Raw genomic sequence first — 27,197 nt, 5'->3', positions numbered from 1 at the left:
TGTTCTCTTAGGGATCCCCGCCGGCCAAGTGCGGAATAGATGTGCAGGGAGCTCAGTGCTACTGCCTCCTTGTTCCCAGTGCCAGAAGGGCCAGAAGAGGAAGGAGGGAGAAATGAACCCCACAGAGGGATCCTGTCCTGGACTCAGAAAGTCAGGCCATTTCTTTAGGTGTCTAAACATAGCGTGAGGGGCCTAATTTTAGCCACCCAGCTTTGAAAATTTCAGCCCCGACCTCCTGATTCCCAATCCAGCGCCTTAACGAAAAGACCATCCTTCCTCTGCTTAGGGCCTATTCCTGCAGTAGATGGGAAGCCGGACCGCAGGCCTGGGACTGTAATCAGAGTCTGGCAGAAACAGTGCAATGCACCATTAGTAACAGTGCGATGCACAGATAGTAACAGTGCGATGCACCGACAGTAACAGTGCGATGCACCGACAGTAACAGTGCGATGCACCGACAGTAACAGTACTTTGTGCTTGTTTAACCCTTACCCAGGATTGTTGCTGCCCTGGCACCTGCAGTGTTTATCGCCGAGGCGTGGTGGGGTACATAGGCGATGCCAGCATTGCGCTGATAGGTGTAATTCCCTGCTTGGGCAGAGGTACACACACTAGGTCTGCGTGAGCAAGCCCATTAGCCATAGCAGCGTGGCCACGGCGGCAGCTCACGCTAGCCTCGTGATTACACCTCCAGCCGCGATCCTAGATGTGCACATGCGTATGTCTGCTCGCACGGGGAGTTACACCTGCTGTGTAGCCAGACCCTCAGAGAGTAAATATTATTTTCTGAAGTCGGCAAGTCATGAGATCGTTTGTTAATCACTCTGGGACCCATAGATGGAGTATTAGCATCGCTGTTTATTTGACTGGTTCTGTAATGCCGTAGGTGAGCCCGGGCGCGGCGCTGTGGCCCAGACAGAAGAAACTTCATTGGCACAAGCAATGTCCCCTTGTGGGGCAAGGGGCTCTGGGGTGGAATCTGGGGTCTGATCAGTGTCTCTGGGGATTGAAGGGACCCTGGGGTGGAATCCGGGGTCTGATCAATGTCCCTGGGGGTTGAACAGAGGTCCTGGGGTGGGGGCCTGGCTTAGGCCCTTGGGGTGTGAAGGGTGGCTGGGCAGAGACCCCTCAGGGGTGAGGTTGGGGACCTGGCCAATTTGGAAAGAGAAGTCCCTGCCTTGGGAAGTTTGTGACCTAAACTCCCAGACTTGCTCACCTTTCTCACCCAGGCAGCCTGTACAAACCAGAACAGTCCATAAGAGTTGTAGGATCAGGCCCTAATTAGACAGTGAATGAGGGCAGAGGACAAACGAAAGGGGATAAGATCTAGATCGAATTCTCAGCCTGCAATGAAGGGGAATTTGCTAAGTAAACCGATAGTTACAATCCAAGTATGAAAACCCGATTCTCTGGCAGCCCAGCCCTGCCCCAAAGTGGATCAGGACCGTTAAAGTTGAATTAGTTGCATTCCTTGGGTAAGTCACTGAGCTGCACTTAAATATCTGAGGGCCATTGACTGACACAGACGCTGAAAATAAGCACTAGCCCCTTATCTCAGGTTCCTCGTAAATGCCACTGAATGGCAAACGAAATGGGTGATTTGCCCTCTTGGCTCTGTGCTTTGCTCCTGCTCCGCCCAGCAGCTTCTGCCCCAGACGGGGCTCCCAGCAGAGGGCCCCTGACTCATTCTATGTACACGCTCCCTGCCATGCCGCCTGGGCAACGGCAGCCGGTCGGTGGCGTTCTCAAGGAAGGCTGTTGCCCGTTTGGATTCGCACCCTCCGCTCAGCTGTGCCAGTCAGCCGAAGCGATCAGTTTCTAAAAACCAGATCGACGGCTCGGCCTTGAAGGAGTGAAGTGACACCAGAGGCTCCCTTTGGCCCCAGCCTGCGTTTCTGGCCAGTGAGAGGAGCAGCGAGATCCTTCGCTGTTCACATCCCGCTCCCCCACGCTGAACTCAACTCGCTGTGTTGATGGAGGCCGCCCTGCGCATCGCGTGCTGTGTCAGCCAGATTGCGGCTGGCTGGGTGCATGTACAAGTGGCGTACAAACAGGGCACCTTACCTCCCTTCTTAGGAATGCTTAGCAGGCTCTGTGCGAGCCGGCTGCCTACGTTCAACAGCTAAAACAATTCATTTATAATGGCTACAAATAAAATCAGGGCAACTCATTTTTCCTGTTGGGCAGCCAGACCTGTCCGATGCAAGTTGTCCATGGACAAGTCAAGTTACATTTTCTTCTCCTATGCAGGTTCCCCGTTTGGGGTCAGATTCCGCTGGCATTATCCATGTTGAGATGTGCTTTCCTGCCTCAGTATCCCTGCTGAAATCAATGGAGCAACTCACTCGGTAAGGCACTACTCATCACCAGTAATGACGCCGGAATCTGCCCCGACATGAAGAGTATTTGCCGGGGAATGTGCATAGCTGGGCACAAGTTGGTTGCGAATGTTTGCGTGTGAAAAATTGTCACCATTTAATTTCAGGCACTTTTGCACCTACTACAGTTTTTATTCCTCACCGAAGCTTGTGAAACAAGAGATTTTGCTTTGAAATGTTGCGGACATTTCCATTTCCGTGTGCAAACTGGGCTCGGCCCGAAGGGAAATTTGAAATTCGAAGGTGTGCAAAAGGCTGAAGTCTCTGCTCAGAAACAGGGACGCGCCTTTGAATGAAGGTTTTCAGACTGATGTTGGCTCTCAAAAAAAAAAAAAAGCATTGAATGAGAGGGCATGGATTATTCATGCATTTCACGCTGGCATATTGCCATGATGACTAGTCCATTAATGAAACCTTCTTCTAGTGATGGGGCGGGAGGGGGGAGAACGGAAAGCAATGTTTGTTCTTTCAAAAAAAATTCTGAAAGAGAACCCTTTGTTGATAGTTGTCATACAACCAAGTGAGCGGTTGAGCGTAGTGCGGTTTGTTTAGTTTAGGCCACTTTCTCTTTGCCCATATTTCAGATAAACCAGCGTCACGGAGCCTACTGCAGGTGACAAAAGGCAGGTTCACAGGTTCACAGCGATCGCAGGTGGCTTGCATTATGTCTCAGTTAAGATATAAAGCACCTTCAGCATATAATGAAGATAAGGATAGATCCTTAGATTGTGAGCTTTCCGGGGCAGAGACCTATTGGTTCTGTGTTTGTACAGCGGGGGCCTGGTCCCCCAGTGGGGCTCTGAGGACCTGACACTTGGGTACCATGTGGCTGTGACATAAGTTCTGGGCTTTGGGATTTTACGTTATTCAATAGATCAAAAGGGACTCACTCCAGAGGAATTTCCCCTGGTTTGGTCTTTGCTGTTACACACCCAATAACCCAGACCCTGCCCCACATGGGCTGTTATCCTTCTCCTTCAACAGACACGCTGGGCTTCTCTCTTGGACTATGGGGCGCTGGCGTTCTCCGCCAGGGCTAATACTCAGAGAAGGAGAGAGGAGCACCTATGACCTCGTTCACAGCCTTGCTTAGCCGGGTGCTAGCAAAGGTCATCGACGGGCGTTTGGTCATTAGCTGGGGGGCAGTGCGATCGAGCGGACGGTTGTTCCTTGTCTGGCATGACCAGACATCAGCGAAGTTAGACGCTCTTTCACAAACCCTGTCAACAGCCTGAGGAGCAGCTTCAAAGGAGCCTTCCCCCCACAGTGAACTGGACCCTCATCTCATGGACACCCCCTTCCACCCCAGTGCCCCGTGCAAATAAAACCCCACCTGGACCAAACAATCAGACCGAACCGTAACCCAGAGAGAGCTGCACCCCGCGCGAGGAGCAACGCCACCGACGCTATGGAGTCCGCCAGGGTCTTTGCTCTCGCTATCAGTTTGAAGTGGTAGGCGCCCAGATACCGCACGGATAGGTGACAGGATAAAACCCTTCGACAGCTAACATGGCTCATCTCCCTCGGCTCTAGCCTGGATCCCGTGTTAGAAAGAATCCCCCAATTCTTGCTGGTATGGATTCAGTAACGTGTACAGAGGGCCGAGCCCAGTTTCAAATATTAACCCGTCCTAGCTGGTACCCTAACTGCATGGATTTTATATGGTGCAGACAGAAATCATCTCTCCCCACCACCCTCCATGCAGGGTGGCCCTCGTATGGCCCGGGCAGGCAGGAATAGATGTTCTTCCAATGCAGGGCCCCAGGTCAGCCTCCCCTTTTTGCCTGGTGAATTGCTTTCTGTGCTCTACCCCTTGCAGCAATGAGCCCGGGGATGTAACTGATCAGGGAGTGGAGGCTAGCGGGAATCCTGCCTTTGCAGTAGGTGTGGAATTTATCACCGGTCTTGAGTCATCAGTAGAACCCCGGTCAGGGCTTTGTCATCTCAGCATGAATGTGGTGAGTAAGAGCACTAGTGCAGGCCCCGGCAAAGGAGTGGGATTAACCCTTTCCTAGCATGGCAGTGGGGAATCCAGGCACCCTGCAGTGACGTACCAATAAATGAATCAGGTCAGGGTACGTAGAGCTCCAGCGTGTCACCAAAGCCCTTCTCCTTTTCCCACATCACCAGCTCACGTTGGCCCAGATCACACCTCAAAGATCTGACCATGGAGGGTTATTGATGGGCCCCATCATCTTTGCTGCATGGGAGCCGATAGGGTGATGTGGCTGGATTCCATAAGCCTGCCTCTCTTAGGTGTTTTTAATGGGAGGGGATCGTCTGGGTCATTATTATTCTCTTATCTATCGAATTCTCCCTAGACAAAGTGAGCAGTGTTAGGAATGCAGGAATTGCCACACGGGTTCAGGCCAGAGCAGGCCTGTATTTGCCAATACGCTCACATCTGTCATGCTTTCCATTTCGTTCACTCAGGTTCCTTTTCTCTGAAGCTGCCTCATCTGCCTGATGCCCCTTTGGAAAAGGAAAATCCCCTGAAAAGGCTCCTCCTCAATCCGGCCTTCCACTCTCCCCCTCTAGGAGATCTGGGGACTGCAGCGAAAGACAAAGAAGATTAAAATGGTCTTCAGAGACTCTGAATGCACTGCTAAAAATTTGTGATTGCTCTTCGAAAGGAGACACCGCACCGGCTCTCACACCAGGAACTCCTGTATCCCAATGTACGTGAAAGCTTCCAGGTCAGGGTGAAGACCAGATCAGCCCCCTCCAGGAACCTGGATGTTCTCCCCTGCAACAGTGGACTATCCTAGGGGATTATCCCATACAAGAGGGAGTCCCCAGAGTATGAAAAATAGGCTGAGCCCTAAGACTCTTGAAAGTCCATGAAGCATTGAACCCTACCCAGAGAGACTGAAGGAAGGGAGTACAATGCTTAAGGCAACATTACTGCAGCCTGGTCTCCAACCTCTGCCCAGCTGTGCTGGGTCCAGTGAAATCAGCCCGTGTTCTTATGGCTTTGAGAGGCCAAAGGCGGACCCAGCAGAGGGCTATGGCTGTTTGGTTCTGCAGCAGGAGAAAGACGAGGAAGGCAACCAAAAGTGCCGGCCAACTGGAGCCGTTTGCCCTTTTAACCCGAAGGAGCAGGAGGAAAAGAACGAATTGTCAGCAGGAAAATGGAGGGAGCATTTCCAGCGAGAGGGCAGGAATACCAACGGAGACATAGCGGTGCCCAAATGCAGCAGCTATCGTTTGGCTTCCATCGGTGGGTACCCAGCTACAAGCGAGGTCCTGAGGTCTGCCCCGGAGATGCTCCATTCTGGGGCTAGCACCAGAGCTGACCCCAGCCAAGAATGGAAATTGGTGAAGGTTAAACGAGTCCTCATTTCCCCTGCTGGCCAGCCCCGGAAAACAAGTAAGCAAAGCGCCCCCTCCCCTGTCGTGAGAACACCCTCTCTGCAAACACAATGGAATCACTCAGGCTAAGCTTAATAATTGAGGCCCTAACACGCTATCTACCATAAGTAGAGTGATCTCCACAGTTCCTCCTAGGACAGTACCTGGCCTGCCTGCCCAGTCAGACTCAGGAAACCCCCAGCCTCCCTAATTGTCTCCCAAGGGGGAAGCTCAGTAACATCCCAAGAGGGAGAGGATGCCTCGAGTTTGGTCATTACCACACAATTTGAACAGATGGAAATCCCAAATCTTTCCAAGTGCAGAGGGTGGGTGTGATTTACAGGAAGCAGCTGTCTCATGTTCCCTGATGAAAGTCCCAGTTGATTGCTAGAGCTGCTGGAGTTTCTCCGTTGGTTTTCTGTCCAAGTGTGTGTGAATTCAGTGAAAGAGGCTGGGTTACCCTCTCTGGGCACTGCAAATCCTCCCTTTAGCCACAGAACGGGCACGCCCCAGGCGGCAGCAGTTCCCACCCAGCCCTTTGTGGGAGGGAGGATGTCTCATTCTCCATGGCCGGCAGAGGCTGTCAGGAAGGATGCTGGCTCTTGCCAACTTTGGTGGCTTTTTCTGTGATGCGGACACCTGTCTGCTTGTAATGGGAACGATACGTCCAATTCATTTCATCCCAGCCTCTGATCAGACATCAGAGGATACCTTGTGGTCACTACCAATCCTGGGCCGTATTTGACCTGGTGACCTACAAGGAAATGGTTTGGTCCCCCATTACATGCCCGTGGGCCAGCCACTCCCGTATATTTCAAGCTCTCATTTAAAAATGAGGTGCTTTATTTTAATCTCCTCAGTCCCCACACTTCACTTCCTTCTACTCTCGTTCAATTAGGACCACCTTTATGTGGCTGTGACTGTCTTTCCTTTCTGGCTGTCGCTACCCTTTGAACACCCTTTTCAAAATGCAGCCGCTTGTAAAGGGTTATAACAACCACCCCATGTCAATATCACCCCGCCTTTGTATTCGAGCTATGACCACACTTTGACTACACTAGTGCTTTTGCCAGTAAAGCTTTTGTCAGGCAGGGGTGTGAAAAAAACACATCCCTGACTGACATAAGTTTCACCGACAAAAGCGCCAATGCTGTGTGGGCAGGAGACGCTCTCTCATCAACACAGATACTGCTGCTTGTTGGGGGTGGTTTAATTATGTGAACAGGAGAGCTCTCTCCCACTGGCATAGAGTGGCTACACTGGAGACCTTAGCGGGACCAACGACAGTGATACAGCTTTGGCACCATAAGGACTGTAGTGTAGACATATATGGTAACCCCTCTCACTGCATTAGAACCACTCTTATGGGATTACAGACCCGAGAACTGTTATTTTAACACATTTGTCACCATTCTCGATATTTTATTCCTGATCAGTTATTCTCTCAATTGCCAAATATTGCAAAAGCAGATTGCAGCCTGATTTGGAAGTACCCCTCCCTCCCTCCCCCGATCTGATTTTATCTAGCGATGTAGGCTAGGATTTTCTAAGGACTAGTGATTAGGAGGCGCGCTGGGTTTGGGGGCCCGACTTGAGATGCCTGAAAGATGCATGATCTTCACAAACTGTGGCAACCAAAAGTACAGCTGGCAATCTAAGGAACTGCCCAACGAGCCCTTCCTCCCAGGGCTCATGGGGGAGAGGCGTGTGGTGCTGCATGTTGTCATCCTCTGCATGGTCAGTGCTGAGATATTCCCACCCCCAACTCTTTCCAGTAGGTCCCCAAACTTTCCAATGGGTTAACCTAAGGCTGGGATTTTCCAGGGAGTCTAAAGGAGTTGGGTGCTCCAATCCTGATGAAATACTAAGTGCCTAACTCCCTGGGACAATACATAGACCTGTTTACTTGTATCTGTGTTTGAAGCAGGGGTTGCTTCTTCCCATCCCAGCCAGCCCTCCCAGTGGACAGCATGACGCTGAATTGTGACATCACTATCATTTCCATGGCAACAGACTGTGATGTCATGGGGACAGGAATATGATGTGACAGTAGGATCTTGCTGAAGGAGAAGCTGGGCTGGAAGAGGAGGAACAGGTGCTGGTCGTCCCCCACAGAGCTTGGACTTGCAGGGAGGATGCTTCTGGGGGGGCTAGCCAGGCATGTAATCATTCCCCAATTTGGAGGCAGGCGGTGGGAGACCCACACAGCTGGGGGTGCAGACTCTGCTGGAGCCCAGGGGTTACCAAGGGCAGCCGCAGCGGGCTTCCAGTAAACAGATTACTGTAGTCTGCTCCTCCCCCCCATCTGCCCCATCTCCCCACAAAGCCCCCGGCGGGACAGCAGAGAGCAGCTGCAGGAGGGGCAGCATGGTCTGCTCCCCCCTCACTGGTGGACCCTGCCTGGGGACAGCTGGAGGCAGGATTCGCGCCCGCTCTCTAGTGGAGGGGGGGGAGGGTAGAGGGGAGTTCCCCTTCCCTCTGCTTGCCGACCCTGCAGGGAGTGTATTCCCAGCTCAAGGGCAGTGCTGAGCTCAGGCTGGGGGGAGCAGTGGCCAGCTCGCACGTGTGAAAAAGCGGGGGGGAGGGGGAAAATAGGCGCCTCTAGAACAGTGGGTCTCAGCCAGGGGCACGTGTACCCCTGAGGGTACCGCCAGCGGGTACCCCAACGCATCTAGCCATGTGCCTGCTTTTACACCAGGCACCGGGGAAGTCAGCACCAGCTGACACTTCACACAGCCCCTGCCTTGTTTGCACGGCGCTGTACGCCGCACGCTGCGATGCAAGTGCGCTCTCTCCGCTCCGCTGGATCTATTTCATAACGAGACGGGGCAAAGTGAGCCCGTGGGCACTTCTGCGGCCCCAGGCGGCTGTGACCCGGCTGCATTGATCTGCCTGGGTTTTTGCAAGCCGCTGGTTTTGGAGTGAGGTGAAACCCGCCAGCTGCCATGGGCCCAGGGGGTTGGGAAGGCTGAGAACCACCGCGCTGGAGGACGAAGCTCCGACTGGCGCTGCCTGTCCCTGTAAAACCAGGACCTCTGCTCACCCTGCTCTGGGAGCCGGGCCAAGGAGAACGGCAAAAGCCCCCTGGCCGGGCGGCTCCGGCGGCGCTAGGACCGAGCGGGAGCCAGCCTGGCTGGGCCGCCCCGCACCCGGGCGAGCGCGCGAGGCAAAGTCCCCGGCTCGCGGCTGGAGCAGGAGCAAGGGGCGGGGCGGGGGGAGCAGCGGAGCCGCTTTGACAGACGCGGCCAGTTGCTGGCGGCCCGGACACCCGATCCCCGGGGCCAGCCGGCCGGGGGCGGGAGCGCCGCGAGGAAGGAAGCTGGCGGAGAGCAGGGCGCGCCCCCCGGGGGGGGGAGGATCGGAGCGGAGCAGCCCGGAGCCCAGCGGCCCCGCGGGAAGGGGAGCGGGCAGAGGAGGCGAAGGGCGGCCCGGGGCGGCGGGCGGTGCCGCTCGGCTCGGCGGAGGGACCCGGCGAGTTGAAGCTCCTGCACCGCGGGGCGAGTCCGGAGCCGGCGGAGGAAAGGTGAGCCCGCGGCAGCTGGCCCAGGGGACGGGCACCCAGCCGGGCAGCGGGGCTCCCCTCTCTGCAGGCAGCGCCCTGCGCCCGGCCCGCGGGGGTGCATCGCTGCCCTCCGAGCGGCTGATGTCACTTCTTTGGCCCGGGGTGGGGTTTTTGGGCCCCCCCCCCCCCCCCCACTGCCAGCAGCGCCTTGCAAAGGGCAGGTTTATCAGCTGCTTGCTCCAGCCGGATCTGCGGACGGGAACTTTGCTGCCCGGCTCCCCTGGCTGCCGGAGAACCTGCTCGCTTCGCCTCTCTCGCTGCAGCGTAAACAAGCCCGCGGGGGTGGTTTGCTGTCGTGGTAAATTGACACCCCCGGGTGTGTGTGTGGGGGGGTCTGTGCACGATGTGCAGCCTGGCTATTGAGCGGTAAGGCAGAACTGGGGTTTGTCCGAAGAGCAGAGCTGGGACGCGTGGTCCTGTGATTTCAGCAAGGTGCAGAGCTGAGCCCCCTCGGCGTCGTAGCTTTCACTGGTGCCTCTGCTAAACCGGCGCTTCCAGCGCGGAGAAGCGCAGCGGGGCTCGGAGGCTCGGTTCAGGTGCTCGCTGGCCCCGACTCCTGCTCCAGCTCTCTGCTGCGAGCACGCTTAAAAAACCTGCGCGCGTTTATTTGCAGAGCTGGTGATTGTCTAGAGTCCGTGGTGGAGCTGCGATAGATGGGGCTGGGGCTGGGGGCACAGAGCTCGTGGCATGTTAAAGCCCGGCAGAAGGATGTGCGGATGGACCCGGTTGATTTGATGGGGGAGGGGGGGGATTTTGCATCCCCCAGATCCACAGCGCACCCTCCCTTACAGCCATCCCCACTCTCCTTTCTAGCCGAGGTGACTTCATCTGCCCTCCCCGTCTTCCTCTGCCAAGGGGCTGAGCTCGGGCCAGTCCGGTCACAGCCACCCCACCTTGCGTTGGAGACAGGAGGTCTGCCTGTTTGCACACTGCTGCCAAGGAGGTCGCTTACTTGTTGTTCGAAGGACGTTAAAAATAACCGCCTAACCTCCCCCTTTGGTTCCTGATTCCCCCTGTCGGGCTGAGGAACCCATAGGAACAAGATTTCTCCAGCAGGTCCCTGTTTCCTGCAAAGGGAGGACTAGCCCAGGCGTTCTCAGACTTTTTTTTTTTTGCTGAGACCCCCTTTGAAAATATTGCAGGCTGTGATGATCCTCCCCTCCCCCCCATGCCACGCCACACCCCCCCATTCCATGCCACCCTTACTTCTGCACTGCTGCTGGGGGTGGCCCTGCCTTCAGAGCACCCGGCCAGCAGCCGCTGTTCTCTGGCCACCCAGCTCTGAAGGGCTCTGGCTGTCAGCCATGCCCAGGACTGACAACCACAACTCCGGCATGCACGGGGGCTGACAGCTTGCGACCCCTCCCCCATAAGAACCACCTGACCCCCAGTTTGAGAACCCCATAGCTGGAAATGGCTTTGTTGCCCTCGATCCTTGCAGCACCCAAACAACCTAGATCTTGCCCGTGTTCTGTCTGAACCCCGCTGTAGGGATGAAGGCGTTGGCTGGGTGGAGGGGTGTAGTTCTCCTTGAGACACCGGCTGGTCTCACATGCTGCGCGTGTTGGATTCCAGCCCTACCTGTTGCGCGTCGTTTGGGATCGTCCTTCAGATCTGCCCATCATTCAGGGCCTGAGGAGATCAATGGACATTGGGTCAGGCCCCTTATGATATTGAGGCAGGAGCCCCCAGCCCTGGGGGGCAGTTTGTTTTATTCCAACTTCTTCTTCTTTGCTTTTCTGAAATGTGGTTCTGGAAGTGAAGTAGGTGCTGGGGGAAGGGGCTGGATTGACCGGCTCACGCGCCAGGTGTCCTCTGTTATTCCATGGAGCAACTGAAGCACGGGCAGGGACAGTGGGAATGTCCTGCAGTGTGCCTCCCCCCAGTTTTGGCAGGCCTCCTCTAAGGAGGAGAGGATGGCTTGGGCTCCGTGGCTTCTCTGCTGAGTTGTGGTGGTGGTGGTGGCTGTACGCTGCAGACGCTGGTCTGCACGGGACCAGGCCAAGACAATCAACTCCTGTGACGTTGCAGGGATGTCCATCCATCTGTTACCTTCCCCCCTCCCTCCACCGCTGCCACAGCTGCCTTTTGGCTTCGTTAACTTGGCAGAGGTTTAATTGCCTTCTTTAAAGCATGGCACCTGAACTCAGCAGCCGCTAGCCAATCAGGCTTTCTCCTCCTCGAGGGACTTCGGCTGGGATTCTCGGGGCGGCTCCCTGGCAGGGAACAGCTGATTGGCACGTGGATGGGTGCACATTTACATACACATACAGATGAGAGAGCCTGCTCCCTGGCTGGGCTTGGGGCAGAGAGGATGTGCTCCTTGAGGAGCACAGCTGCCACCGGTTTAAATCCAGATTCTCTATCCGCTGCACTGACCGACCAGCCAGAGCCCCAAAGTGTCCTGCTTCCTAACCTTTCGAGTCCGGCGTGGCACTTTACCACCGGTTCGGATGGAGCGTGTGCAACCCTCTGTGGCACTGAGGAAGGCCTCCTGGCATGCTTGTGGGTCAGGACAGAGACTATAGGAACTGGGCGGGGGGCAGGGGGCCGCTTGGGCACTGGAGTTCAGTGGGACTGCTGGGAGCAGGCTGTGATCGCTGTCGACTCTTTCCCACCAACACTTCGTCTTGTGCGACAGCAGCAGCATTTTCTTCCCACTTCCCCTCTCCTGCTGCCCAAGTGGCAAACGAAGCTAGGTGTTCCCCCAAGCGTTTCAGCCGAGTTGGCTGAGGCTGCAGCTGTCACGGATGGCTCCAGGGAGATGTTACCAGACTGCTGGAGTCCGTCGCTGTTCCAAACAGAGCATCAGCTGGGAGAGGAGACCAGTGGCACGGCCCGTCAGGAAGCTGAGCACCTACCCATGGAAGGGCAGCGTGGAGTCAGGCTCCCCCAGACAGGTTAGGGTTGGCGTTTCCTCTGGGTCAGTAATGCAGATAAGCGCTAGGTCACATGGAGTTTTGACATCTGGGGGGGGGGGGGAAGGAGGATTTGAGGCAGAAAAGAGGCAGAAATGTCATGCCCAAAGCAAAACTGGAAAATATATATCTGTGGATTGGGTTTGTGGGCAGAAAGTTTCCCATAGCTGCAGTTAAAGCGAAAGGCCAGTTGAGTTTCCTGCCAGAAAACCTGCCTTCATTTCCTCTTGTCAAACGCTCACAACATTGGAGTGAAAGTTCCCCCCCCGATTTTAGAGGTGGGGTTGAGGAAGACGCTGTCTTTCCCAGATTTTTGTGCCTGGTGGGAATGTTTCTCACTCAGCTCTCTGGTATGTGGGTGACCACTGCCCTGTCCGGCCTGTCGGTGTGGGGGAAGCAAAATGGTCCCACCTGCAAATCTGTTGGAGAGCTGACCCATTCCACTGCTCGATCGTTTCCCCCACCGCGGGTTACAAGCTGTGTCATAAGATCACTCAGCCACATTCCTGACATAATAGAGCCCGCCTGCACAATGCAGCAACTCACACCTGATACAGTCCTGTTGTTACCAGAATGGAATCCAGGTGCTTTTCTGGCTTGGCTTGCTCTGGGAAGTTTTCCCACCGAGTCGGTATAAATATTGTCAGAACCTGGGGCAAATAACTCAGCCAGTCCCAGCACTTCCCTCCACTCGCAATGTCCAAGAGGAAACCAGAGATGATATGAAGAGCAACTCTTCTTTGAGTTTGTGAGCTCCTACTCCTTTCTGCCACAGAGCATCTGGGCACATTTGGATGGGACTACATTTCATTTCATGCATCTGTCAGGAGGACCCCGGTCTGCTGCAGACGCTGGTCTGGGTCGGCTGCTAGGAGGCTTAAAGCCGGGTCTTGGAAATAGCTTTGGTGCCCTTACTGAGAAACTGATTTATCTCGTTTCATTCTGGGGTTGCGTGGAAGAACTCTGCCTTGATTTATCGTGTTGGTCGGAGATGGAGCTTCCTCGTTGTCTCCATATTCCCCACTCTCCACCGGCTGGTCGAGGCACCTCCCTTTGTGCGTGGATTGCCTGCAGCGTTGTGCCGTGAGGTGACCGAGTTCTCAGGTGTGGGAAAACAGCTCTGCGTTATCGAGCGCTGCTGCTGCTCCGCAGTGAAGGTTTGAGGCTCAGTGTCCTTTTTTGCAAGGCTTTAACAGTGCTGTATCGGATTTGTGCCCTCTCTCCTTTGTATCAGACCGTTTGTTCAGTGCAGCGTCATTCCCTGAGCGCTGTTACGTACCACAGGGCCTATAGATGTCTCCAAGGAGAACTGTGGGGCTTTTGGATGTCAAAGGCGCCAGATAGGGAGCAGGACGTAGGTGGAAAACCTCAATCAAACTTTTTGAAAATCACCAGCCAGATCTTGAGGTTAGGAGACGTTTCCTGTTCCAGCTCATTAACATCATTGGCCTAATCTATTAAACTCCTGGCACAAGTCATCTCAGGGCAGGGGCTTTCCCTTGTGGGGATGGAGTGCAGCATGCCCCTTCTCCATCCAAGTCATTTCCTCTCTTCGGAAGTGTGCTCCACGCTGTTCTGGTTTCGGGGCTTTCCCATGTGCCCACAGCACAGCTGAGCTCAGCATATAGTGCTGTGATTCTGGGTTTGTTCTGGGACCTTTAAGCACAAGGGGCTTTTGATACTTTCCCTTGCTATTTCCCAGGTACCTTTTGGCTTGGCGACCGTAGCAGCAATATGGAGAAAAGCCACAGACGTGGCTCGGGGTGGCAGAACCCCTATTGACGTCAGTGGGGCCAGGGTCTCCCCTGGGCTTGACACTGATATCTGTGTCACCAGGCAGTACATCGTAGCCTGGATCACATGTGAGATCACAACCTCAGGAAGGTGGGCCAGGCCTTCCCACCCCCAGCTATTGTCTTGTGTCCTCAGGCGTCCAAGGGTTTGCATGTTCCATTTCCCTCTGCAACATAGCCCTTTGCAATCGGACCCTTCCACGAGTAGGTAAGCTGAGCAGGGAGGAATTCTGTTTTCTCTTTGGCTGGGCAGGGGATGGTGACCAAAAAAAGCCCTTCCTCAGCCTCGCCGTTCTCAGCTTCGCAGGACCAGGCCATGTCCTTGTTGCAAAAAGGTTGACTTTGACGGGTCAGTTAAAAGCCGTTAAGCCCTGAGTTGCTGGAAGTCAGCCCTGTGACATTTGGAAACCGAAGGAGCTGGTGAAGTGACAAGTTCCTGTATATTCCAGCAGCCCCCAGCAACTCTTCTGGATTCCCGGGTCTGCCAGCGTTCCCATCACAAACTCCCCTTTCTCGTGACCTACAGCCTGGCCAGCTACAAAGCAACCAAACAGAACCTCTGGTGGCAGGCGAGGATTGCTGCTCCGAGCTGCGAGGAGATGTCTCGCCTCCCCAGAAACCCTCTTCCTGGGTCAGGATTGGAACATGCTCTAACCTTTTCCCCAGTGGCCCTTCCAGCAGACTCAGTGGGAGCTGTCTGGCTGGAAGAGGCTCCATCCAAAAATGAACTGAGAAGTGAATGGAAGGGGCAGGAGAAATAGCGATGCGGATGTCTTTGAATCTCGGAGACCCTTTCCAGGTGCACCTCCCTAAGCTGCTGCTTCTCAGAAGAGAGAACAGCTGATGTGCATCCATTACCCCCATGGGCCAAATGCCCCTATTTCACTTCTGTCTGTTGCAGGTTTCACAGATAGAGGGACAATAACAGAATCCAAAATACATTAAGAAAGCTACAAAGCTACCAGTCAGCTGTTCATTGTGTTCAAAATGTGTGGGTTTCGCCTAAGGAGCTACAGATCTATTGAAAGGGATCAAAGTACTTCTCAAAACCTAAAAACTAATTCCCTTTCTCTGCTGCCTTCCTCCCTTCCAGAGATGAAATGGATGCGACTCTTTTTTGTTTACTTCTTTGCTTGAACGCCTCTGTCATCCGTGACTGCAGCACAGCTCTGGAAAGAGCATTCTTCCAGCGATGATTGCTGCTCATCCAGCAAGGGGGGGTGCATGCCTTCTTGGGAGACCTACTAAAATAGTGTCGGGTTCCCCCCCCCCCCCACCTTTTTGTTGTTATTGTGGTTTAATTTCTCTGCAGCAGAGGGGTGGATTTATTGTTCTTTAAAGGAATATTTGGAACGTTGAGGACATTTCCCCAGCAGATTATAAGTGGGTGGATGGAAGAAAGAAAGAAAGAAAGAGAGTCACATTTTGGGTCCAAATTATTTGCTAGCGTCCTGTTGATGGACCAAAGCATGTTTATAGTGCTGTGTTGAACCTGGACAGCCTCAGCCAAGAGTAGCTGTGCTTTGCTGATTTCCCGCTCAGCAGTTAGGTCTCACTTCAGCTTTTCCAAACACACCACAAACCCCCTCCGCGTCTCCCTTTTCCCTCTTTCTTCCTCCTGGTCAGTTTGCACTTGGTGAAGGCCTAGGGGGAAGTGGTGGGGTTGCAAAGCCTGGCTGAGGCTCCGGTCTGTCCCAGAGGGCAGGGCTCCCTTTCTGAAGCTCTGAGGAGCTAGAAGGGAGGAGGAAGTGAAGGGGAGTGGGCATCAGGGCGAGGCGAGTAGCTGGGGCAAATGGTTCTTTACAAAGAGGAAAATCCACTGTTCTGGCTAGCAGCGGTGCTGTGTCTGCAGCAGACTAAAGACCAGAGGTGCCTACACCTCTCACTCCTTCTTCCACCCACCTCTGCAATGAAAGTATGTCACAGGTTAAATCCCCCCAGTCCATGGCTGACTGAGCTATGGAGAGGGGGAGGAGAGGCAGGTGAGTGGAAGGCCCTTGCTAGGACTAGAATGGTGATGGAAGGCAGGAAGCTGGCGGTGACAATCTGAACCTATCCCGCAGTGCAGCCTTGGGTGGTGGGGGGCAGGGATGTGAGGGGCAGCGCTATGTCTGTGTCTATGTCGCTGCACGCGGGAGGCCCGGGGGCTGAAAAGCAAAATCCTGCAGTGCCACTTGCAATGCCAAGGGGAAGCACGTGGGAGCTGGTGTTGTGGGTTTGCCTCTGCAGAGCTGTTAATAATTTGATTGGCTGTAATTCCCCGACATAGCCAGAGGGCTCCCGGCACTCTTCAGCACTGCCATAAAAGCCCCACAATAGTGATGGGGATGATGATTATAATTAGTCATAATTTAATCAGAACATTTCAAATGGACTCTTGATGAAAAAGACCGATCCTAGCTGATAGAAAACCCGGCTGCCATCGCCGGCAGAGAGGAGCGATAAATATAGGGAGGTCGATGGCCATTTAAAAAAAAAAAAAAATACGCGGAGTGGGAGGAAAAAAACGTCGGTGCCGTGTAAAAGGTGGGAACCAACAAAGTGAGACCGAATTTTGGTTGCGAGGAGGTGAATTCCACAAAGCAGGGTCACCTGCCAACGGCCTGTGTCCTGGGGCAGCCTTCCCCAACGGAGGTTGTGTGAGCACAGACGCCCGCCAGCACTGGGCCCCAGGAGAAGCGCTCGGATGCAGCCCGAGGCTACAGCATCATCATCAATAGTACACGGGGCTTAAACAGGGCTTTTCTTCAGAGCCCTTGACGTGCACCAACCCATCCGTCCTCACGCCCCTGGGAGGCAGGGAATTAGGGCTCTTCTCCCTGATTCACAGCGAGGGAAACCGCAACGCGGGAGATAAATCAACGTTCTCAGACGTGGGCGCTGATTCTGGGTGTGCCGGTTTGGAGATGCCCTGGGCCTGCTGTTCGTAAGAGCTGGGGACTCATCTCGCCCGTGGGAGTCGATGGGAGATGCGGGTGCTCGGCACCTTTGAAAACCAGGCTCTTGGGAGGGTCTATGGTTGGATGCTCCAAACTCAAGGCACCCAGGATCAATGGCCACTTTTCAAAAATTCCTCTGTAAGTGGCTTGTCCAAGGCCACAGAGTCGGTGGGCCTGGTCCGCATCTGTCGATGGCCCCGTGTGTCAGAGTTAGATCACAGGAGCGCCTGGCTCCCTGGCCTGTGCTGAGGCCTTTAGAAAACCTCTCTCTCCACTCACTGACAGAGCGTGTGTACGCACACTTGATGTGCCCACACCGATTGGTGACGCTGTATGTCGGTGTGTGGGAGAGACTGGCTGTCAGCTGGCCCAGGCAGGAATTCATGGGCCAATAGCAGATTCATCCCCACAGCTAGAGAGCAATCCTGAAAGGCCCCCTCGGTTGCTATTAAAAGGCAGTAGCAGGCAGGAGAGACTCCAAAATGGCTCCGTTGAGAGTTTCTCTTCTCAGGCAGCCCTGGATGCAAAATAACTTGGATGCGTTTGGCCTGGTTCAGCATGAAATGTACAAACATCTGGAGCCTGGAGCTTGTTTCTCGGCAGCCCCAGCATTCCACAGCCATATTTCTCCCGGCTCCTTCAGAAATAAACACCGAGAGGGCAACCCCGCTGCAAATGGAGCCCAGACAGACACTGGCCTCTCTCCAGCCAGTGTCAGCCTCGCTGGCTGGCTGAGGAAATGTTGCTTCCCTCCTCTGTGCTGCTGCCAAAGCAAAGTCAAGGCAAATGTTTGTTGCGTTTAAAAAAACAAAAAAAAAGAGAGAAGATTTTGACCTCCAGTGTCCGTGCTTTAGACAGAGACTCGCCATTTCCAGGAGGAAAGAGATCTTTCGTTCTTTCTTTCTTTCCCTTGAATAGCCTGACTAACCCTGCTCTCTGACATCGCACGAGAGCTTCTCTGATCTTCCTGAGCCTGCTGTACAAAAGCATGTTTAAGTAGCCCCAGGCAGGAGGCACCGTGGCTAAATCAATTCCACCTGACTTATATCCCCCCCCCCCCCCGCATCCCAGACTCCCCCTCCCTGCCAGCCCCGTAGGAGCAAACAGGCCAGTCCTCTGGGGCTGTCTGTTTGAGTCAGGGATGCATCCCTGATCGCAGTGCTGATGGACAGGTAGCGCCGTACTGGGTCAGTGGAGCTATCGAAAAAGAGCTGGCTAAATCCTTTGCGGGACCAGGGAAGGAATTTGCGTCCTGTCAAACAGAAGTAGATAAGCTGGAGAGATGGGCAGGGCAGCCGTGGCACAGCTGCAAAGTGCATGATGGAGCTTGTCGGCGGGGAAGTTTGGATAAAGCCCCACAGAGCTCCCTGCCTTTGGAGTTCGCAGCTTCCCATAAATCTGCTGAGAGAGAGAGAGAGAGAGGCTGTGCTTTCATGTGCTAAAATAACACGGTAAGGGCTTTCGTTCCTCCTCCTTTGTAACTGCCAGAGAGGGGCCAAATGATTCAACCCTTCCCTTGGCAGGGAGACCGTTTCCGAAGGAACAGAATCAGACGCATCCATTAATTAAGTAATAGCGGAAGGTGGGTGGTTGTGAGTTTGTCTCACAGCCAGTTTGCTTTGGGTTTTGCCCGGTGCAGTTTCTGAAAAACCACAAGGGTTTAAAGAAATATACGGAATAGAGCGGATATCAGGAATGTTGCCTGAGTGCTTGTGGAGACAGGGACGCTGGACTGTGTGTGGCTTAGGAGATATACAATGTATATGCTGTGCACATACAGTGAAAGGTGTGTGTTCACAGAGGGAGCCCTTGCTAAAGGCCTGGGAAGCAATGGTTGTGCACCTGATGGAGAGGAGTGCTGTACAGAGGGGAAATTCACCCTGCATTATTAGTGGTGTAGAGAATCTGAGGTGTCTTAATGAAAGGGTGAGCAGGAGTGCATTTCTCCCCCATCTATATAGTAAGATGTGTACGGTATAAAGGAGCTCTGTGTGGGTGTGTGCTTTGGGCACACGTTTGTGTGGTGTGGGGGGAGGATGTGCATCGGGGAGGTGTGCAGGGCGTGCGTTTGTGTGGGGTGGGGAGGTTGCACATTGTTGGAGAGGGGTGTCAGTAGGAGGTGTGAGTTGTGGGCATGTGCTTGTACTGAGTTTCCATTAGCCACAGGAAGCAGATTGGAGTCTCTGTATAATAGAGAGTCTTAAAGGGAAGAGAGTCTGCGGCATCTCCGTTGCATCTGAGCCAGCTGCAAAATTTCAACCAAAGCAAAATTTCACCACCAACTACAGTTTTTTCAAAAATGTTCCTGAATTTCTTCCAGCTTCTCGGCTGGCTCCGATGCACACGGACCAGCGTGCCCCGAGCCTCGTTTTCAGCCATGGGCATCGTGCGATAACATCCATATCCTTCCCTAGGCTGCTCATATTTGCACAAAGGCAGACAAGTGATCATTCCAGGGGCCTGCATGCTGATTGGAAAGTCCACACCCTGCCTGCTGCCCCATCAGCCATGTAGAACATTTCCCCGCAGTGTCCCCTTGCACAATATGTCGATGTGGGTTGACACTGTGTCTCCTGATCTGCTTTGTAAAGTGCTGAGTGTGTTTATGGCCATGGATGAATATTGAAGGTGGAGCCCAGTCAGCCCAGGTGCAACTCCGTTGGAATCAGTGGGAAATTGCACCAGGGATGACGCTGGGCCCATTGTGCCCAGGCTAAGGGAAAGATGATGTCTGTCACCCCTGTGGAAGAAGTGAGAGGGGCGTGTGGGCCCCTCAGCCAGGGGGAGGTAATAGATCCTGGCTTGTGTCTGCCAACACTGGGCCATATTCTGTTTACTCAGAGGAACGGCCGGAGGAGGGCAGCCATTCAGCGAGGAGTATGGGATGCAGAGAGAGATTTTGGATTCCTCTGACACTTTTCCTCAGTCGCTTCCATTGCTGAAGACTGAAGGGGTTTCTGTTATGTACACGGGGCCCTGGGCTGCCCTGGGCAGGCGGGGTGACACAGCTCCCTGAATTTCCCCTTCATTGTCCTGGTGAGAGAAGGAGAAGAGGCTGTGGTTTCATCCCCCTGCATATAGATCTCAGGGCTTCCACAAGAGGCGAGGCCATCTGCATGGAAGGAGCCATGCTTGCCTCTCGTTGCTGGCTCCCTGCAGATCCTCGACGGCATGGCTCAGAAAGCGTTTGGGGACGGACCCTGCACGGCTTACCGCAGGCTCCATGGCGGCAACTGGCACGGCTTTGCAGGTTTGGCCAGGGTGGGCCTACGCTGCCAAGATTGGCTGGGCCCCTCACCCTGAATTGCCTGCCACTCTGTGGAGCTGGGTCCCCTTGATAGCATGCCACAGAGGGGACGTCCCCTGCTCCTCGCCTTCCCTGGCTCAGCTCCAGCACCCCCTGCCGCGGGTTCCTGCCATGAAGCATGATAGGGAAGGAATAGCTGGGGGAGTGTGGCCGGGTTGGTGGGACAGTAGGGGAGAGGAAGAGAGAGGAGGCTCTGTGTGTGTGTGTGTGTGTGTGTGTGCGCGCTCGCGGTGGGGGTGCACTATATTCCAGAGCATTAGCTCATTGGGCTATAGGCTGCACACACAAAAGCACATGCGCGTGCAGACACGCATACGAGCGTGCACACGCCCTGATTGCTTTTAGACGCATGCTGTCCGTTAGCAGCTGTATACGGTCCTGTGCAGTGAATCCTCCCCTAGGGATTTCCTGTTTACCATGGGGGGACGAGGGCTCTGGGGATGACCCTCCTGCCCTGGCTAGACAGTTTTTACCGAACGGCGTGACTGAAACGTGCAGGAGTTGGGGATCTCAGCCTCTTCCTTTGGTTTGGTTTGCATTGCTATGGGGGTGGGGCAGGGGGGGGGTGAGAGTCCATTCCCCCCCCTGCATGACACCTTCCCCTCTATGGCAGGCCCATGTTACTGCTGGGCCAAAGCCACTGCTGGAATAAAGCTGAGACGCCCCTGTGGTGGGTCCCGAATACACGCTCACAGCAGTAAGGCTGCTCAGGGGGTGGGAACCCATGGGCCTCGCTGGAGTCGCAGCCTCTGAGGCCGGGGGTGGATTAGCCGCTGTCCGTGTAGCTGGGCAGGTCTGGGTGGATGGGGCTGCCGACAGAAGGGGCGGCCGTTGAGAGTCGTGTCAAGCCGGGGCTTCCCTGGCTCGTCATGGGTCCCAGACTCCCAGAGGGGAGCACGCTAAGTAACCCCTACTTCGGCTCCGTATCCCAGCTACAGACCGCCAGCCTCCAGCCCCACCCAGCTGCACGGATGGGGAGGTGAGAACTGGGAGAATCCTGTGCTCATGGAATCACTGACCGAACGGGAAAGGTTTATGGCTGTGGAAAGCAGCCACCCGGGGACTCAGACGGACATGCCCGGACCAGACCGAATGTGGCGTTGGAGAGCAAGGACGACTTGGCAGAATGAATTTGCCTTCCTGGGATGTAGGGCAAAGATGGCCTGGCAAGTTCATCAGTTCTGGATCATAGAATCCTAGACGATGAGGGTTGGCAGGGACCTCAGGAGGTATCTAGTCCAACCCCTGTTCAAAGCAGGACCAACCCCAACTCAATCATCCCAGCCAGGGCTTTGTCAAGCCGTGCCTTAAAAACCTCTAAGGACGGAGACTCCACCACCTCCCTCGGTAACCCATTTCAGGGCTTCCCCACCCTAAATGGTGATGACTAACGGCTTTACGTGGCGTGTTGGGGATAAGGCCTAGAAGTGCTTCACTGGCATGCTGGTGACCGGTACCAGAGCCTCGACCACGGCCCCAGTGCGCAGTACGAGTACGGAGGAGGCGTATCTGACTGTGTCTGATTGTGTGGAATCACTGATTTCAGCCAGGTTGCTCGTGGAGCCCTGAATTAAGACGCGACGCAGCCGGGGCTGTTACGGAAAGTCGGCAGGAGCGAGGCTGAGCAGGCAGAGCGGGTGTTGACAGAGGCAGAGGCCAGCGCACAGCCAGCGTTTCCAGGCTTTGTGTTGTTCCAGTGACACGGTATAAATAATGCACGCATAAACGCAGCCTCCCCACGCGGCTCCCAGCGGGGAGGTGTCGGCCGTTCCCCTGCCCCTCTCTCGGCTGTCCCTGTGCCGTCACGGCTTAGACCCTCGGGAGGTTGAACAACTCCTGCTAGGAAACGGGGCCCCAGCAGGCCTGTCTGTGCCAGGGGATTCTCTGCAGCCCGGTTCACTCTGCGTCAAGGGGCAGGTCTGTGTGGGGTGGAAAGGAAATGCTCTGCTCGGAGCGGCTTGCCCTCGCTGGAGCGCTCTGTCTGCCTCCCTTCAGCCCGCTGGAAAGGTTTGGATTAGTAACGCGGCCCTTCCCGCGCTCGTAGGCTTACGGGGCTGGACCACTGCTTAAAATATCCTGGAAGGGTCCCAGCCAGCACAGAAGGCAAGAAAATGAAAAACACATGAAAGGAACGGGAGTGAACGTCAGACGTGCTCAGAGGAGCTGGACTCAGTGTCTGCAGCCGCCCAGAGGTTTACCTGCCAGCGCCACATGTGGAACTCCCTGTTACACACACCGCCTCCCTCCTCCTACACGCACGCACACGGAACTCCCTTACACGCCCACACACGTGTGCGCACACGCTTGCTCCCTCCCTGTTACATGCACACACACATGCGTGGAACTCCCTTACACTCCTACACACGCACACACACACTCCCTCTCTCTCTCTCTCTAGGTCAAAATCTGCCCAGCTATCCTGGTAAACCAATGCTGATTTATGGCTAGATCGTCCCCAGCCCCTGATCAGCCGCGGGGTGGGTTAAAGGGGGAGGAGGGTTCCCCTTACTCCCTGCCAGCCCAAGGACCAGCTGCTTCGCTTGTGGCGCCGGCTTCAGAGGGGAGAGCAGGGGCTGCTCACCGAACACTCTCCAATTTGAGCACCTGGGCAGACAGAGGGCAGGGGGGTGGAAGGAGCCTTGCCCCCACCCGCTCGCTTGCCGGCCTCCGTAACTCGCTGGGTGCCCCGTGCGAGGGTGGGGCGTCACCGAAAGGGGGGAGTCAGTGCGGGAAGCCGGAAGGAGGGCTGTGTCCAATTGCTGCCTGCAGTTTCTTGGGGCTTCTGGTCTCTTCCAAAGGACGAGCGTCAGGGGGAGTTTTTTACTCTTTGCGTGTAAGATTTCTGTGCTGCTCGATTTGCCCGCCTCGCTCTCCCCCTGGAGCACTCAGACATGCCCTTAGCTTTGAACGGGCGCCCGGGGTGTCCGTGAGATTTCAGCCCGTGTCTTGGGGGCACTGGTTTGGGAACTGCATATGATGCATGCACCCGCTCCACCTTCAGCCAGCGGGGCTGGGCGGCCGGCCTGGGTTAATGGGAATAACCTCTGAGGAGAGGTCAGAGCACGGGAGCTTTGATTCAGGCCCGCTGCCCACGGCTGCGTTTGTCAGCCTTCATCTGCCTCCAGACCAGACAGAAGGATGCCCACAGGCTCCCCGCAGGGACTGGCTGGTGGCTCTGTCCTGAGGTGCTTACAGAGAACCCCTCTGCTTCGTGTAACCTGCTGAGTCGCTCCGGAAATCATCCCAGGGTGATGGGAAACGCTGGGCAAAAGATCCGTCTCCCTGTCCCGGCTGGAGGCAGATGCTGAGGGCTGGGCATGAACCACCAGGGCCTGCTGATGGCAAGCGTGGGTAGAACTCACCCAGAGGGGGGTGGCACTCTCCGGTGAGTGGGAGCTGCGTGCCTCCCCGTCCAGGGATCTTGCAAAGCCAAATGAATATCTACCGAGACCAGAGACTTGGGAGCCGCGGGTGGGGACACACCTGCCTTTCACCTCTGGAGATCTCCGTTGCAATCCCGAGCGAGGCCACAAATCAGAACTGGGTCACCCCTCGCTCCTACGAGCGCAGCAGCAAACCCCAGCCCCGCCCCGCTGTTCTTATTGTTCCGCATTCGTATTGCGGTAGCACCTGCAGGCCTCGGCCAGGTCAAGGCCTCCCCGTGCCAGGTGCTGTACAAACACAGAATAAAGGACGGTGTTTCCCCCAGAGAGCTAGCAGCCCCTTCAGCATGACCAGCGGGCTGCGCCGCTCAGTGGACCAGGATTGGAAGAGCGGGTGATGCCGGGTGTTGGCAGAGCTGGGGGGGAGAAGGGGGCAGGGCTAGCAGGAGAGGCGGATGGTCGGGACCAAGGTGCGCTGGCAGAGGATTGCATGGCATCCCCACTCTGTGCCCGGTTCTTGGCAGCGATCTCCGTCTCTTATTTTAATAAGCGCTAAAGTCGTCCATGTAAAAACGAAAGAAACGAGCCCAAGAATTGCCGGGGAAGGAGGGTGAAACACTTAACAGCTGGAGAGTCGCGCGCGGCGGGCTTCAAAGGCTGCAGGTTTCCATCTTTCCTAAATGACTGGTCAGCGAGAGAGAGAGTGTGCACGTGTGTGTGTGTGTGTGTGTGTGTGTGTGTGTGTGTGTGTGTGCACGCGTGTCAAACCAAACATCGTGGCTGTCCGGCCAAGCTCCTGGCTGGCTCCGGGGAATGACCAAGGAGAGTTGAACAGGTGCGGAAGGCCCAGTCGAAGCCAACTGCCACTGAACGTGCAACGTCGCTCTGCTCTTGTCCGTTGTGCTGCCCTGGGCTGGGTCCCGAACTCTGCCGGTGGGTCAGTGAGATCCATGAGGTCAATGGAGGTGCCGGGCTGCGAGGGAGTTGAGGGGGGAGAGAGAGAGAGAGTCCCCTTGTGTTCTCAGTGGTGTTGTCCCATGCCAGGTCATGGAGCCTGTAGGGAGTGGTGTCTTTTCTGGGTCCCGCACCCCTCTGCTGCTAAATTTCTCAGATTGATGGGGAGGCGGGGGGGGACAGGGTGGAACCTGTGACCGTTCCCTGTGCTGGAAGCCTCAGATACCAAGCAAGAAAATAACCTCAGCTGTTGGGATGGCCCGTCCCTTAGTCATCTGGATTGGAGTTTGTGGCCGCTGGTGCCTCTCCAGCTGGCTGCCCTGTCTGATGGGGAGAGACAGCACGAGCAGAACCAGCCCAGGGGAGTGGAACCCAGCTGTCAGCCAGCATTAGCTGTGTGTTTCATCTAGACAGGCCCTGGCTCTCCGACACCTGACCCTGGTTTCTGGGGCGGCACCAGGCAAGCTGATTTCAGAGACGGCTTCTCAGAGCCTCCTGCTGCTCCCTGGAAGGTGCCTGCTCCAGGGAGATAGGAGGGTTCAAGGCTCACCAGGCCAGGCCCACCCGGGGTAGCAGGACGCCATGGCACGGCAGGAACTGTGCCCGCACGCGTGTAAATGCTGCAGCCACCGTTCCCCTGCCTCCCTGAGATGGGCCCAAACCAGCCCTGCGAGCAGACGCCCTCAGGCTGTGGGGAAGGGTCGCTCCCGCTCTGAACTTCGTGGGTTCGGCCGATCTGTCTTTTTCAAACCCCAGGTGGTGTTAGGTGACTTCCCCACAACCCCGGCTACCACAGCCCTTCCTGGCCCTCCTCCTATTCCTCCTGCCACCTTCTTCCCTCCATCAGACTTCCTTTCTTCCTCTCTCTCCTTCGTTCTTCCTCCCCTTCTGTTTGCATTCCATCGCCTCTCCTCTCGCCATACATCAGGCCTATTCTGGGATCCCTCTGCACTGGGGGGCCGCTGCTGCCCCCTGACCCCGACTCCCCCCTTGTAAGGAAGGGAAAAGAAGGAAGGAGCTCCAAACTCAGCCTGTGATGCAAGTTGCTGGCGGCTGCACAAAGGTTGATCCAGCTTCTTGTCTAAGGCTCTGGGATCAGAACACAAGTGGGTGCCCTGGTCGTGTAACTGCGTCCAGCTGCAGCAGTTCCTAGCATGGCTGCGTACAGGTGCCGATGTGGACATGGTTTCCCTGAGAAGGATGGCAGTTGGTAGCGTATTTTGGCTGAAGAAATTCCCTTTGCTTGGGAAGTGCACTGGGACCTTGCCAGCGATAGCTGGGTACGGCCCTGATTGTGACTGGCATGATTTTGATCCCAGTGTGGGATGGGGGCTTTGAGTTGGGAATTGTCTTTGGCCAGACAGACACTCTGCAGCGTCTGCCTCCTGCCCAGCTATCCACAGTAGCAACGTTGTCCATTTGGCTGTAAATGTTTTCTGACTGTGCTTTGTTTCTGATATTTCCTCAGATCAGATGTATTAAATCATGGGAGTTTCAGAACATTTCTTTGCAGGAAATTGCTCACCCAGAGAGAATGCATTCCATGTCATGCCACATCCTTTCGGACTGCGCTAACAGCTTTTGTTCTGACCCATATCCAGCCTTTTGTCCAACATTTGAACAGCCCCGAGTCCCACGAATGGGTTTTCGGTGGGTTAAGAGTCATGCAATTGGCACGTCTTCAGCATTTCCATGAAATGCTAAGTGGGTGCTATTCTAGGAAGTCGGCGGGCTAATTAGATTGAACCACTGCTTCCGGCTGCATCCCATGGGCCAAAATGCGTGCAGCTTCACTATCAGGTGCTGCCATCTTGTGTTGCTTCGAAACCAAACCAAATATTACATCGACGGGGTAAGTCAGCCGTCCCAGAGGTTACCCATGGGCGATGCTGGGACATTTCCAGCCAGCGCACTGTTTATTTTCCTTACTTTATACCTGCTGCGTGCATCGTGATTAGCCAATGCTTGGACAGTCTAGAGAGCAAGGGGCGTCTGTGAGCTAGTTCAGAGCCAGCCAACTTCCTGCTCTGAGCATGTTTGTGCAGGGTGGTTGAAACCAAATGAATTGCAACCTGAAACCTTTTGAAGTCTTTCAATAAATTCCTTTCCAATACAGTCATTGCAACCATAAAGCAAAGTTCGACACACACGCTGGAAAAAGAGACAAGGAGACAACCACCCCACGGTCGTCTTCATTCTTTTTTGTTTTTCAAAATCACTGTTATGCTGAAAGGAGCGAAGGAATTGGGACGTTTCTGACTTCTCGAAAGCTTAGAAGGCAGCGAGATGTGCACGGGCCGCTCTCCCGAGCAGGTTCACGTGAACAAGAGCTCGCTTCTTTCTACCTTGCATGTAGGCATGGAAAGCGGCAGTCAGTGGTAGATTTACCATAACAGGATCAGAAAGGCTTCTGTTCCAATTGGTGTCTGCTTGTTTTGATTACGTTAAACCCACCCGATACGGACGTCTGGTATACATCTAGTTCTCTGGCTGCCGGTTCCACTGCAATGTGTAACAAATGCAGTTTTCTCCTCCTCCCTCTATCCCTCAGCTGCTAGCCCCGCCGTAGCACAGGGTCGAGAGCAGGGGTGGGTGAAACGGTGCCCAGTGCC

General features: G+C 55.1%; 1 protein-coding gene across 2 annotated transcripts in view; it reads left to right on the top strand.

Annotated features, from left to right (window-relative positions):
* The window catches only part of SYNPO (synaptopodin), a 52,355-nt gene that overhangs the window by 10,028 nt on the left and 15,130 nt on the right, over positions 1-27,197 (top strand). Inside the window, exon 2 of one of the 2 annotated variants that reach the window (XM_067567459.1) lies at positions 4,812-5,748. In XM_067567459.1, the coding sequence (XP_067423560.1) occupies positions 5,265-5,748 (484 nt within the window). In that variant the 5' untranslated portion in view covers positions 4,812-5,264. Of the gene's footprint in view, positions 1-4,811; positions 5,749-8,772; positions 9,253-27,197 lie in introns of those variants that run through there. The other variant, XR_010923523.1, reaches the window with a different exon arrangement.

This window comes from Emydura macquarii, unplaced genomic scaffold, assembly GCF_026122565.2.
Source record: "Emydura macquarii macquarii isolate MOO-44397 ecotype Brisbane River unplaced genomic scaffold, CSIRO-AGI_Emac_v2 contig_2768, whole genome shotgun sequence".
In the NCBI taxonomy this organism is placed as follows: domain Eukaryota; kingdom Metazoa; phylum Chordata; order Testudines; family Chelidae; genus Emydura; species Emydura macquarii.
The sequence above is the reverse complement of the archived record's forward strand: the minus strand, read 5'-3'. Positions and strand labels throughout refer to the sequence as shown.